The following is a 15,105-nucleotide window of genomic DNA, read 5'->3' on the forward strand; positions in this document are numbered from 1 at the left end:
TTGCATAACCGAATTACTTTTATTATATTTGCGTCAAAACTTATTTTATTTTATTTTCAAATAGACCAATGAGATCCAATAGCCAAATCGGTCCAGCCACTCTCGTGTTTTAGCAAGACATTCCATTTTTATATATAGACTACTTAGACTTACCTATTTTCTAGTTACCAACGTACATCGACTAATTCAGTTCTACAGTGATCTATGAATCTAAATCAGTTAAAGGCAATATTTTAATTAAACTTAACAAGTGTTGTATTTGGGTAAAATGTTTTTGGAAAAATATGCAATAGATGTCATATAATTAGAATTTTTCAATTTCGGGTGCTAATTACAAATACATATTTTAATTTGCAAGCAAGTAACATTTAGTTTTTTTTAATAAATTTATTAATATAGGTAAATAAGTATAGTTATGAACGTCAGAAAAGAAATTAAATTAATTCTAAAATTACGTTTACCACCAGTTCGCTAGTCAAGGGAGTAGAGCGGGCATGAAGAACTGGCAAAAAACTCTCCGCCACTCTTTTTAATCGCTAAGTTTTGAGTTTTATAAATTGTTTGAACTGGAGCTAATCAATCCCAAGGATTAGGATCATTTAAGTATTCGTAAAATTTATAAAAAGCTTTATTGATTAACGAGAGCTTTAAATTTATTTAGTGATAATTCTCTAATTTCGCTTCGCAGTTTGTTGTAAAAACGAATACAATTTCCATATAAGGAGCGGTTTATCTTCCGGAGCCCGATTGTCGTACATTCAAATTTGGTTGTGTTTCGAGTATTATATTGGTGAAAGTCACCATTTGTTTATATTTGTTTGTACATACAACAAGGCTCCATGAATATATTGACCAGATAGTGTCATAATATTTAGTTCCTTAAACTTATTCCGTACCGACTCCCTTAGCGAAACACAAAAAATACCCCAAAAAGCCCGCTTCTGCAGCAGAAATATGGATTGAACCTGTGCAGTAGCACCCCATAGTACCGTACGACATAACGCTGTGAAAGTAGCAATGATACACAATTTTAGCCAGGTCCATATCAGAAAACTGTCGGATTTTCTTTACTGCATATGCTGCAGAGCTCAGTCTATTCGAAAGAGTCTCTATGTGTGGGCCAAACTGGAGTTTACTATCTATTGTTATGCCTAGAAAAATAGTTTTGTCAACAAAGTTTAGTTCACTATCCTTAACTTTCAGGTTAGCAATATCTCGCTTTACTCTAGTTTTAAATCGAATACTTACATTTTGTTTTATTCTCATTAAGCAGTAAGTTATTTACGTTAAACCAGTTAACTATACCAGAGATAGAATTGTTTTATATCAAAAAGAGTAAGTTGGTATGAGAGTATGTGCGAGACACACTTACATTTTCAGATTTAGTCAGATATAGATGATATTGTCAGATTGTACTGATTAATCAGGACATCATAGCCTGAATCGTACTTTCGAAGCATAACTTCCGACTCCTAAGAATATCTGCTACATCTCGACATCAGCCACACTAAACTTAAAGCCGGCCAGTCAGAGGTTACTGGTTCAGTATTCCCATGTTGAGCAGTGTTGGCCTACAGCGTGCGACTCTCATCTCTGAGATCGTAGGTTCGATCCCTGGCTTTGCGCCAATAGATTTTCTTTCTATGTGCGCATTTAACATTAGCTCAAAAGGTGAAGGAAAACATCGTGAGGATTACTTGACTTAGACCCAACAAAGTCGACGGCGTGTGTCATTCACTGAAGGCTGATCACCTACTTGGTTACACCTACAACTAATCGTTGTAGCGACATTGATTTATTTTTTTATTCCTATGTTAAAAGGGCAGCATACCTTACTTCCTCCCAAAGTAATTAAAGTACTGCGACTAAAAAGTGAAAATAGGGAGGAATTTTTCTTTATAGGCAGATGATTAGCCTTCTGTGTCTGAGCTATCGATTTTTATTTTAAGACTATTGTTGATTGTAATAAAAACCATTAGTGATGGATCGGATGCACGTTCTATGACTATTATACTATTCCAGTACTTTACATAATACTATTACACAATGTATCCAAGAATAGGTCAGAAAAGTGTTCAATATCGTGATCTAAGATCATATCTGTCCGGAATTGCTACTTCCTAGATCCGACCGAACAATGCACACATTGTATTACTATGTAATCTTGATTGTTTTGTTTTTTTTTATCTTATCGTGTGTAAACTCCATTTATATTAATATTATAAAATACAAAGGATCCAAAAACACTTTTGTTTTATCATATTAGTGTAGAAACTATTCGTACATATCGATAATAAATAAACCAGTGCCGCTACAACCTTTGGTCTTGGCCTCAGATGTCTGTATCTGTTTTTTGATAATTTGTTTTTCTTATATACATGTGTGCGTGACACACCCCGTAGACTTTTTGTTCTTTTACTCACGCTGTTTTTCTTCGTTGTACGAGCAAGTGTAAGTAAGTCGCACATACACAGTAAGGCCATTGGTGCACAGCCTGGGGATTCGAATCAACGATTTCAAGCATAAGAGTCACACGCTTATGCCACTAGGCCGAAACTGCCCTTTGCTTGGGCAAATGTAATCAGAAATAACAGATTACACATACTTTATTAAATTGAATATTACTAAGTTGTGTGTTTGTCGATTACGATACGATTGTCGTAACATCATTCATCATACTGTAACACACACCTGCGACTTCTTGTTGCCATAGAATTATGGGAATAGGCCGCCTATTACATGTAAGTAATAATAATTCCTAAGATTTTTAATTTGGTAAATACTGTAGGTATATGTAGGTTAATGTGTAAGAAAGAAGGACCACATCTCTGCGTCACGTAAGCAGCTAGGCTGGATACGCGTGATGCTCATGCTCTTCAAATCTTAAACTCGTTATCTCCAGAACAATTTATAACCTACGCTCTTCGGAAAACCATATCATTGAAATCGATACATTTTTTCGATACAGTGGTTGCCTGGAAGAGACCGCTCGAAAGCGATAGCCCGTTGTCCTCCTTTTCATTTAATTATTTTACTTGTATCTACTGATTTCTTTCAACGAAGTGGTTAATAAATAAATATTTGGCTGTTTCTGTTAAAACAAATATGTTGATAGTTTTTATTAATTGGTTCTTATATTATCTAATTTAAAATAACAACAAAGAATGTCACAGTATTATACAAATAAGTGAAGGTAAGATTGGGTCTAGTTACATCGGACATAGATAATTTTATAAAAAGAGAATTTAAAAAGTTACCTGTCACTTTTGTATAAAATGGCGCGCGAAAATATTATGACATCACTAAGCTACTCCAGTTTCTACAGAACTAATCAAAAATGTACGTGTTGAAGGCATATGTAAGTTAAAATATTTATTTTTAACATCACACACAACATATGTAATTGCTGTTTCAAATATTAAAATAATATTTTATCATTAAACGACATTAATTTTTGAAAGAATTTACTCACGCCTATTCTTTGTAACTTAAATGAAGTAAGACAATTTGCATATAAAAATGTAGCACAGTTTTGTAGAGTTTTATTTAAGTAGTTATTTTTATAAAAGGGATAATGACTTTGCCTTTTACAAAGTGACCAATAAAAATAAGCTTTGACCCTGGTCGTATTCTATGTTGGATGAGTTTAACGAAAAAGGGTTGACTTATCCTAAAAACTTCCACGCTACTTGATAGAACATTTCAAGGATTCATTCAGTTTGCAGTTTACTATCCAAGCGCATTTCCTGACGTAACTTATTTATAACTGTAACAATAAAAGATACTTAAAGCAACAAATTACTCTCGAGCGCCAAATAAAAGACTGTTTACACTTTCAAGTGAACCGCACAAAAAGACTGCAATAAGCCTTCTTCAAACAGACCGCGATTTTTAGTTAACTACTTAACTTTGACTATTCATTACACCGTTTACTGGACCTTTGAGTGTTTTTTCGGGGCATTGGTAGGTAATATAAAAGTGAATTTGTAAGTGTTATAAATCATTTTTGAATATCGTCTTAAATATATCTGATATTTCGATACAGTGATAGTTTAATCCAAACATTTTTAAATCCATGTCATGCGCTTGCTAAAACCACAAAATAGTATCAGTACATAGCACTAATAGAAATTCATAATACTTGTCATATAAAATTACGTATTCGATTTGCAAAGTGCAGCCTTCTTACGTTTGATGGCGGCTTTAGCCATACGTTTAACGGGCACGTTTTATAGCAGACAATGCATCAACAACATCCGACACTCGTGCCCAACTGTAAAAAGCTTAGCGTGTAAACTGTAAACATAGGGACCGATATCACGAACGGAGAGGCGGATTTTTGTGGTTTTCGACTAGATTTGTGGCGATTTATTGCGCTGAGCTGCAGAATGACAGCATTGTTGTAGAAACACTAGAATTGTTTCATTGTGCCAGGATTTTGTAAAACTGTTGCTAAAAACAGTAAATAAATGATATTAGTTATGTAGAACCTTCTACTTTAGATCGCGTTTATTATACATCTATTTTTGGATTATAACAATCTTTATAACAAAGCCAAATTAAAAAAAAACGTTTTTTTTAAATATAATAAGCATCTATTCATGTGTAGTCAGTCAGTAGATCAATCAGTATTACTTTCGTGTGCTTTACGCGCCGAGTGATTACACATTGACCAAAATGTTTTTCATTGCTGTAAAAGGTTAGAATTTAGAAGCCCCTTAGAGATAAGAATATTCTACATTTTATCCCTAACACTAAATAAAAGTTGAAATAGACGCAGCGTTCCAATCGCACAGTATATCGAACTACACAACATGATTTATTGGCAATGTGGTGGCTGACTCCTGAACACCATTTGCGGCAAAATAAATCCTCAAGGAGAATATTAGCTTGTACGGAATTGACTTCAAGATAAAGTTTAAACATTTTATTTTCTAACGTAAAAATAGTATATAAGTTTTATGCTTATATTGCTGTTACAAAATGATTAGAGTGTAAAAGATACAGAAGATAAGTAGTCCTATCGTGACTTTGTCGCAAAATATTTGTATGTAAAATTTATAAAATACGTAGTGATTCCCACTGACTGCCATCTTACCGATAACTTTGTCGTCCTGAATCAGTATTACCAATTTTCGAATAACAATTTAATGGAGATAGTTAGGTATACCTATATATAGATAATTCACAAAGGTTCGCTTGTGGTCATCGCATAACCGCTGAACAACTTGAATCACGTAATTTTAACTTAGTTATGGAAAGCCAAAATCGTAATTACTTCGACTCGTAGATTATTGAGAAATTCTGTTTGTAAAGCACGAATAAAAGTATAATTATCACTGATTGTGTTTATAGACAGGCACAAAGAATTAATTCAAATATTGTTTTACAAAGTGAACATATGTGTCATGATAAAAGAGATATAAAGCGCGTGAAGTGTATGTATTGCGGTAATATTTACCCGTTTTGTGAAATACGACTGTATGAAACTGTTTTATTCGTACCACAATGTAGAGGAATGCTTTTAATGTAATAAGAGATATAATGGTTGACCCGGACCTAGTTAGATAGAGTCCTAATTTATATTGAATAACGTTTATATAGATCAGTGGTTCACGCGATATATTTTGGGTTGTTCTAGATGGCCGTTCTTGCTTTTTTAAACAGTATATATGACTTATAGTTCAGTACAAGAGAGAGCAGTGCTCGCCTAGTGACTTCAGCGTGAGATTCCTGAGGTCGTAGATTCGATCCCCGGCCGGCACCATTAAACTTTTATTCTACTTGCGAATTTAGCATTCGCTCGGTTTGCCTTAGACCCAAGTCGAGAGCGTGTGTCAGGCACAGGATGCTATTAGATTCATTAATGATCATGAAATAGATACAGAAATCTGAGGCCCGGACCTTAAAGTTTGTTGCTCCAAAATATAAATTTTAAGAAATTAAATAAAAACTGAAAATATTGTTCATGATTAAAGTTTCAACATAACCCATATGTTACAGATATTGTGTGGGGGTTTGTCGCTTTGCTTGGCAGCATCGCAGCAATGGGTGCCTTACAACAACTTGGAGTCGTTTTTAAAACAGCAACAGGACCAACAGGTAACTTCACTGAATATTTATTTTCCACAAGATTTTATGGCTGTTTTATAGAAACGAACAGAGCAAATACTGCTGGTTCTTCTTCGGGCTAGTGTGATAAAGTAAAACTAGGCTATAACTAATTTAAGTATCGACCTTATATTAGAAAATAAATAAATAAGTAATCTGTGTTTTGAGGTATATAAAAATTTATTCAGTTTTCTAACGTTCAGTTATTCAACTTGCGTTGGTAATTCTGGACAGTCTCATCTTAATTACAGCTTTAAGAACGATGCTCTTTATTTCAGTTCGAATAATTCCCGTTTGTCACAGTTTCTTAAGCTAGAGAATAAACTTTCTCTTTTAATAATATAAAATAACATTACAATACAGAGTAGGTAAAACACAAAAGAACTAAAACGCTTCAACCTCAATAAGATTTTAAACGATATAAAATTACTTCCACTGCCGTGTTTCATTCAGTTTTATTACACAATTCTTTTCATAATGCTTGTGTAATCGGACAATGGTTATCGAATGCGAAAAAGAAAAAAATCTTTTTTATGCGTGGCGGCGGACATTCATTGTTTCGGTATAAAGGCGCGAAACGTTTTGTGAGATTGAATTAATTTCATAATTTTTTATGAACTTTTGTGACATCGAAGGTAGATTTAAAATTATGTATGTATCTAGTACAGTAATTTATATATTTATTTAGTTATGAGTAAGGAAACCAGAATAAAATTAATTTTGATTTATTTATTTATCCACACTTCTTTTCACTGTTCAAAAACAAATAATATAGTACATAAAAATTAAAAGGGATGCATTGGGTGGTTTTATCGCTGACAAGCGATCTCTTACAAGCAATCCTGGGTAAAGCGCAGAAAGTGCATAACCAAATCTTATAAAAATTATAGAACCTTAATCTAAAATAATACAAAAAAATATTAATAAAACAAACTAAAAAACTAAAAAGGATCACGGATTGAATTGCGATGCAATACGTAATAAGAAATACAAAAGTCACGATTGAGCAGGACAGGATATAGTTAAGAAATTTTTATGTAGAAGAGTTTTAACAGATGTTAAGGAGGTATACTTGTATAATAAGATATATGACACTTAAAATCGCTTGGAATCTGGAAGCAGATAAAAGGTTTAGTTTTTGAGTTCCGATATATAAGATATTATGATGTAAAAGAAATGTTTCTTCTTGATTATATGTGATGATACATTATAAATGATACTTTATACAAAATAATATAATATAATCGGAATATCTTTCATTAGTAAACCGCTGTGGTTTGTATTTATGCAACCATAGCAGTCTTGTTTAGGAGCGCGACAATTGCATATAAAAGTAGTTTTTTAATTTACTGTTTATGTTGGTTAGCGTTAGGCTATCTAATATCTGATTGGGTTGACCATTTATTAGCCGTTGTAGCGAATACCTCAACTTTCTCTCGCACTATACGTTGTTTGCTCTCGATGTACAGAGCCGAATCTGCGTTACCGCTCGAGTCTTTACCTGCTCCACTCGTTTTTTATTTCATCTCGGAAAAAGTGCTCGACTAGAAGACATTTATTTACTTTTTCTGTTATGTGCAATATTTTGCAGTGTTTAAAAATTCCTCTTTCTTCATTTTTATATGAATCGAGCACATTTCTCGTCACAACATGTTTGAGGATTCGCGTTTGGAGGTTATATATACGGTTGAGATACGTTGGATAAGTTCTACCGTAGGTACTTAGACCGTAATTGATGACTGACTCGCAAAGCGCGTTGTAAAGTGCAAGTTTTGTTTTAAATGGGAAACGCTTTCTGAGTATTGTTATTTGTGCCAAAAACTATCGTAGCTTACCACAAACTTATTCTATGTGTTGATTCCAATGCATATTTTTGTCTATAATTAATCCTAGATATTTTTGTTTATCAACTTTTTCTATTGAAGGGCACTTGCACACGGTTGATTTGTGGAGACATGCGTGTTTGTGAGCCATATACTACTATACCAGTAGCTTCCTTGAAGGAATGGGATTGTATAATAAGCAGTTTTGTATTTTCCATGTTGAGTACTAGTTTAGCGTCGTGGCACCACTTTAGAATGTTGTTAAAGTCGGCTTGTAGTCCTTGAATAGCTTTATGAGGGTCCCTATCTCAAACTAATAAACAGGTATTATCTGCGAAGGTACCATCTTGTTGTTACCAACAAGTGGAATGTTTTATTGGTTAACGTAAGTCAAAAATATATATGTATCTGAAATTACAGTTGCAACCCAGCGAATACTCGGGACACGATTTCAGTAGTGATGCATCAGATTATTCTCACTTCGGTGGTCACAATCTCGAACCACAATCCTACCCAGTCCACCAACACGTCGAGGAAGAGAATCCAGAACCCATTAAACATTATAAAGAAGTAATTGTCCCTTTACCAAAGAACGTTGAGTTCAAAATCAACCAACCAATACTGATACCGGTGCCACATCCGATTCCAATCCAGGTGCCAGTACCAAAAGCGGTTGTGATACCAATTATTAAAGAAGTGTCGATTCCGGTGGAAAAATCCGTACCGTATCCTGTGGAAAGGACAGTGCACGTGCCCAAGATTAAGGAAGTACCGTTTGAAGTCATCAAACACATTATTGTACCAGTTGAAAAACCGATACCATTTAAGGTACCAGTGTATGAAACTATCATTCATACTAAAAAGGGCTCCCACAAGATTCGTTGATATTATACTGTTATTGTTGTTTGACTATTTTGTATTGTTATTTAGTTTTTAAGTGTACATATTAAATTAGTTTTGTTATGATATTGTGTTCTTTAATTATACCTTAATGAAGAATTTAGATTTAAAGTTAGGTAGACTTAATCTAGTTTGGATACAACAATTTCATCGGTATGGAATATATGTTATTTTTCCTATTTTCACAATCCAAAATTGAATTATTATATAGCTAATTTTCATACTTCATATTCCTCGATAGCATTCGTCGAATGGAGTGCTGTTTTTGATGCTCGTGACCCAAACGGGGCCTTAAATACTTTTATATAATTTATTGATTTATTTATAGTATTTTAAAAAGGTTATAAATAAGCGTTTATATAAAACGGTTAAAGCCTAGTAGATATTGTAATTATCGTAAATATTGCTTTCCTGAATGGAAATTATAAGTGACCTGCAGCTCCAAAAGCAAAATTACACAAGAAATATAAATGTACTAATTCTCTGAACGAGTACCGTGATTTTTCTGCTTGAAGGGCACGAATTGAATTGAATATTAAGCTTTCGTTTGAATGTTATGAAGAGACGATACATAATATTTTAGTTAACGATTGAAAGGGCTAGTTGATCTAGTTCTTAGGGTAGGGAATTTAACACTCCAATAAAGACTTGATTCACTATAATTCACTTCACTGACTTCACATAAACTGTGTAACTTCAAAGTGAAACCTAGGAATTGCCCGTGCGCATATGTCACAACTTCTTTTACAATCTATTCCCTACTCCGACTCCAGCATCCCACTTCGGGGAGATGTTCGAGTCAATTCGTAATAAAAAACAATTCGTTACCAACTGAACGAGTCAAATGAGCAACTATTGCACATGCGCACTTGTAGCTAGATGTCTTAAGAATGCTTCATAAAACTGTTTAGGATTTAATTAAATAAATATTAAAAGCTTACAGTTGGCCTTTCCAAACAATAGTTCCGTCTCGAAAAAAAGGCATGATTTGTAAAATACAACTGAAATCTCACATTCACAATAGGTTTAAATATTTTAATCTACTGTGCTCCCTTTATATTCAAAATAAAGTTGCAGCCGGATTGCAGGTAGATGCTGCATACTTTCATTGCAGGAAGGCGTTTGACGTCGTGGATAATGACAAGTCGGCCGGTATTTGATTCGCTCCAAAACTATTTTTTTCTAATTATCTGAGAGATCACCAGCAGTATGTAGAATACAAAGGGTGTCAGTCGGAACCATACTACACTAAATCAGGAGTCAGGGCAACAATCTAGCGCCATAGCAGTTCGCAATAATGGTGAACGATTCACAAGAGGTGACAGTAGTGAGACATGCTAGATGCCTTCTTTTGCAGACGATCTGAAATTACTCCTGTCAATCTATGAGGTGGACGACTATTAACACTTGCAAGGAGATATAGATAGAGTATGTGAGTAAAGCAATAAAAATAAGCTCCATTTAAATATTAACGAATGTGCCATGGTGACATGTAGTCGTTTCGCATTGCCTCGTCATCATGAGTACAACGTGTCAGGGGTGATACTGAAGCGGTAAAGTAAGACACCTAGGAGTGCGAGTGGATACACAACTGAATTTCCGAGATCATGTAGTGGACTGCAAGAAAGCATTACGCAAGAATGGATTTATGCCTCGAAGGGCAATAACGTTCACTAATATTAAAGCCATCTTAAGCTCTGGTTAGAAGTATGTTAGAATGTAACTCGTCTATTTGGGCTCCGCAAGATGCTAAATACTGCCTTATTACACGATACCTCTAAAATAGACTGTATGGCGTCTATCCCTACTAACCTTTAATGAACCCAACATTACTTGTCTTAGGGATGGTAGGGTACAATAAATTGGAAACCACACGGGACTTACAGTTGGCCTACTACGTACTGAAAGACTCTTGAGGGCTGTAGTGTGCAATCCAAGTATACTCCAAGAACTCCCTTATGCGATACCAAGGGCAAGAACCAGTCTGTTGCATAGATCCCCGTTATTCAAGACGTTGCGCCTACTGAATGCTGTCTCCGACACTATCGACATATTTATATGTTCGCAGAGTCAAAGTAAAAAATCATTTATTCATATTAGTAACATAATGTACACTTATGAACGTCAAAAAATAAGAAATATACATTAAATGCTTCTAATTTTACGTATACTGCCAGTTCTCAAATCAAGGGCGTAGAACGGAAAAGAAGAACTGACAATAAACTCTCTGGCACTCTTTTTAATCGCCTCAAATAGAGTGAATTCACAGTAGCGATAATTGGTATATTACGTGATGTACTTTATTATATTTTATTTATTTTTCTCAACGTTATTGTATTGGAATAGTATGTAAGGATAATGTATGTATACTTGTAATAAATAAATAAATGTTGTGCGGACGGAAAAACTTCGTCAACCCGATTCCAAGTATGACACGCGATTCAGGGAGCTCCCATTACCCGCTTGCTCTCATAGTTTATAATAATAGTTTTCTCGACTTTTATAGTTTTTTCGAATAGTGAAGAGTATGGATATGCTGTGATAAAATCGTTCTAGATAAGATTAATGTATAGCAAAATATTTTCGGTAACTGCATAAATTTTTTCTTCATTGTCTTAAATTGCAACTTATAATGCATAATTTTTATAATATTTTTAGTTGAAATTTGGCCTATGTATATTATAAATCACGTTCATGCACTAATACAACATAGTAAATATGAAAATGTGGCTATTAGTGCTACGATAATAGTAACGATATAATTACATTTCATAAAAAATCGTACTGTACGTGAATATTTAACAACTATTATTTACACCCACTCAGACACAGAGTCAGTTGGAAAAAGCTCGACGTTACTGAAGATATAGCTAGGATATAGGATAAAAATAATGTAAAAAATATAAGCTGTATATTATAATTTTTTTTCATGATTGGAAATTAAAGGGGTTTTATTATTATTATTTACACAAGCTCATAAGAACATAATCTTAAAGGTAATCAATGTATTAAATTAAGCGAATAGAATAATAAAATACGTTTCCAATTCAAATTCCTCGTGCAAATACGGTTGAGAAAAATCCATCGTGTCGTGTTAGATACGCTTCATATGTCACGAAACGATTTTGGCTAAAATCTGATATTCTGATAGGATTAGTTTATTCATTAAATTGAAAATATAGACACTTATATTCAATGTATCTTATCTCTAGCTCACTGTTATAATCAGCTGTTTAGTATTTTGTAAGTTAGCAATAGTAATTAGGTATAAAGCACACTGTGTTTTCCTTTTAAAGGTGTACAATTACTTTTTGTTTTTGTTCGTTTCTAAGTGTAAGATTATTTGTATTTGATTTAAGTAAATAAAAGACGCCCAAAGGCATAAAAGGGCTTTTCATGATACTAAGCTTGTTGCTGACGTTAAAATTATAAGAATAGCCTTATATTTAAGATACGTTTAAACTTAAACGCGTACTTAATGATTCACATTCATCTCATCTTCTTATTATTTGTAGGTATCGATCGATATGACCTTCCATTTTAGTTTATTTATTTTTATTGCTGAGATTTTCATACAATTTATTTATATGCAAATATAAATACAGAATTATATCTGTTCGTCTTGTACTAACCAGCGTTAACCATCCGATACGACTGTTAATTTTTGTCGTTCTGTTTAAAGACGGTAAGCTCTTACGGCCGGAATCTAATATAAGTGGAATTCCAGACATTTCTAATAGGACAGCGACAAAACTGTAAAAGCTTTTATTTTTATACGACAAGTAATATGGTCTTCCATGTGCATTGGAATGCGTTATTCCATATATCATTAAAACTATCCATTTGGATCAGGCTCTTTCTGATATATCTTAAAAATTTGAATGGTAACTCCATGTTAACTTTATTCTGATTATAAAACGTACTTAAGATACTAATCTTAAGTACGTAATTAGATTGATAGGAAATTTGAAACTGTTAATATAATTTCCAATCTCCTAACGTTAAATTCAAAGTTTATTACAACAAGTAAACAGCACAAATAAATATGAAACTTATGCTTAATTTTATTTTCCATTATTCCACTTTTAGGCTTTACGTAAAGCTATTTGCAGGTAGTGCTTAGAAAAAAATGTATGACATTATAATTCAAACCAAAAATAATATTATAACGACGTCTATGTAATTTTCTTTCACACCTTGCTGTGATAGTCACTTGAAACATAAACTTATTAAACAATAACCTTCGTTAAATAGTTTCACAAACTTTAGGCAGAGGTATTGTTCTGTATAGTCCCTGCAAAGTCAAGAGCCTTCGTGAATCTCAATGAGCTTACACAAGGCGACATCCTCAAATTCAAATTGAGAACACGTTATTTCCTTAAGCAACACTATTGTCCAATAACCGGATATTAAGAGGAAGTTCTATCTGTCTCTGTTTCCTGTCACACAGACACACCCGGATATTGGTTCCCGACACCCTAAGTAGCTTTGTTGGTCATGGGATTAGCGAGGCGGAAAAATTTGATTTAGAAATTTGTTTATATTTATTGTTAATTTAGAAAATAATTTTCATGATATTGTATATATATCTTTCGATAGGGCATTACTATTCTGTAGTACGAAACTGACTTAGTATATGTGTATGTGCGTCTCTAACCCAATATTGTATGTTTTTAGAAGTAACTTCTAAAAACTTACACAGTACCCAATTTTAGTTACTTTATGTCTTGTTTATTAGCGTAAAATTTAATACTCATACTAATCTTCTTACAAAATTTTCATTTTTTGTAATCCTAGAGTTACTAGAACTTAAAGTGTTCTATACGTACCTACGGCTCGCCTTTCTACTACTTTTAATGGTCCAGTGAATAAGCTATCTCGCTCTTACAACTTAATTAAGTTTTTCATTAATGTTACTAAATGAATATTTTCATTAATGTTACTGATTAGTATTGATATATTTTACAACAATCTCCCTAATTACCGTAATTTTGTGTATTACGCATTTATGAGGTTTCTATTTGATCTTAGTATTTTTTTTGTGGTTGCTTGTTGAATTTTTCCTCTTGATAGCTTGCATATGTTCTAATATACAGTCAAAACCGTTTACTACGACATCGTTTAGATCAACATACCGGTTATATTGACCAAAATCAAAGGTCTCCGAATTCTATGTATGAGGTACTTAATAACAACGTCATCGGAAAAAAGTCAAAAGTTAAGAATTATTTATTCATATAGGTAACACAATGTATACTTATGAACGTCTAAAAAAATGAATTATACATGAAATGCTTCTAATTTTACATTTACTGCCAGTTTTCAAATCAAGGAGGTAAGGAGCTGCAACCATTAACCCATGTTCTACATGACATCAGCAGGAGGCATGGTGAAACAGGAGCTCGCACTTACATTCTCGTGGGAAGAACACGCAAATACATAGTCGAATTAACTAACATCACCGCATACACGAATTCAAGTACGACCAGTCACCACAAGTAGCTCCCGGCTGGCTGACGACTACCTGTTTTTACGACCAAATATGAGTAGTCCCTTTGATCTCGTTATAACAGATTTTGACTGTAATTGATTTGTATGTGTGTAAAATTCAATGAGCTGTAAATCTTTCTAAAAAAAACTAAAGGATATTTCTTCATAAAGTTGAGGTTCATGGCGCATTACTATGCGCCAAGACTAACTCATTAGATTTTACTAAATGCATACAGAATTGAGTTTATAACTTCATGCATCATATGCATGCTGTAAAAGAGTTGTAAGCCCCTATAAAAACTAGATCATTTGTAAAAATATTTCCAGAACCACATTTATCAAAACCTCATTAGTGCTGAGAATCGAGCAACCACATCCCTTGTTATACGTAAGCCACTCGTATACAGCCTTTATTCCGACACCGTGGTAATGTTAACGCGTGCGTGTAAAGATATCTAGAATGAGTTTAATACAGGGACGGGTTCGACTAAACATTAAAAGGTCCGAAGAGAAATTGAGGAATGATTTGAAGTGTATTGATTGCTTTTTATATAGAATATTTATATTAAAAACTGGATATAAAAATATGCAGACATCGTTCATGTACAAAATAAATATGGTATTCAAGGTCTCTAGACCGAACTACTTTGAAAATATTTTATCTAGACGAGTTCCAGATAGTGCCGGTGAAATGGTGATCTAAAAGGCGTTTAAATGTGAAATAATTATGCTTTAAAGCAATCAAATTGTAGTAAAGGAAGTAGTCTAGGTAGTCTAGTAG

At 33.5% G+C, this 15,105-nt stretch overlaps 1 protein-coding gene across 1 annotated transcript; it reads left to right on the plus strand.

Annotated features, from left to right (window-relative positions):
- The first annotated feature begins 5,544 nt into the window (after nt 1-5,544).
- LOC123710631 (MAGE-like protein 2) lies at nt 5,545-8,819 on the plus strand. Its single transcript, XM_045662655.1, has 3 exons — nt 5,545-5,562; nt 6,004-6,102; nt 8,355-8,819. Exons 1-3 carry the CDS (start codon nt 5,545-5,547, stop codon nt 8,817-8,819), a joined length of 582 nt encoding a protein of 193 aa, XP_045518611.1.
- The last annotated feature ends 6,286 nt before the right edge of the window (nt 8,820-15,105 follow it).

The sequence above is a fragment of the Pieris brassicae genome, chromosome 6, assembly GCF_905147105.1.
Source record: "Pieris brassicae chromosome 6, ilPieBrab1.1, whole genome shotgun sequence".
NCBI lineage: Eukaryota > Metazoa > Arthropoda > Insecta > Lepidoptera > Pieridae > Pieris > Pieris brassicae.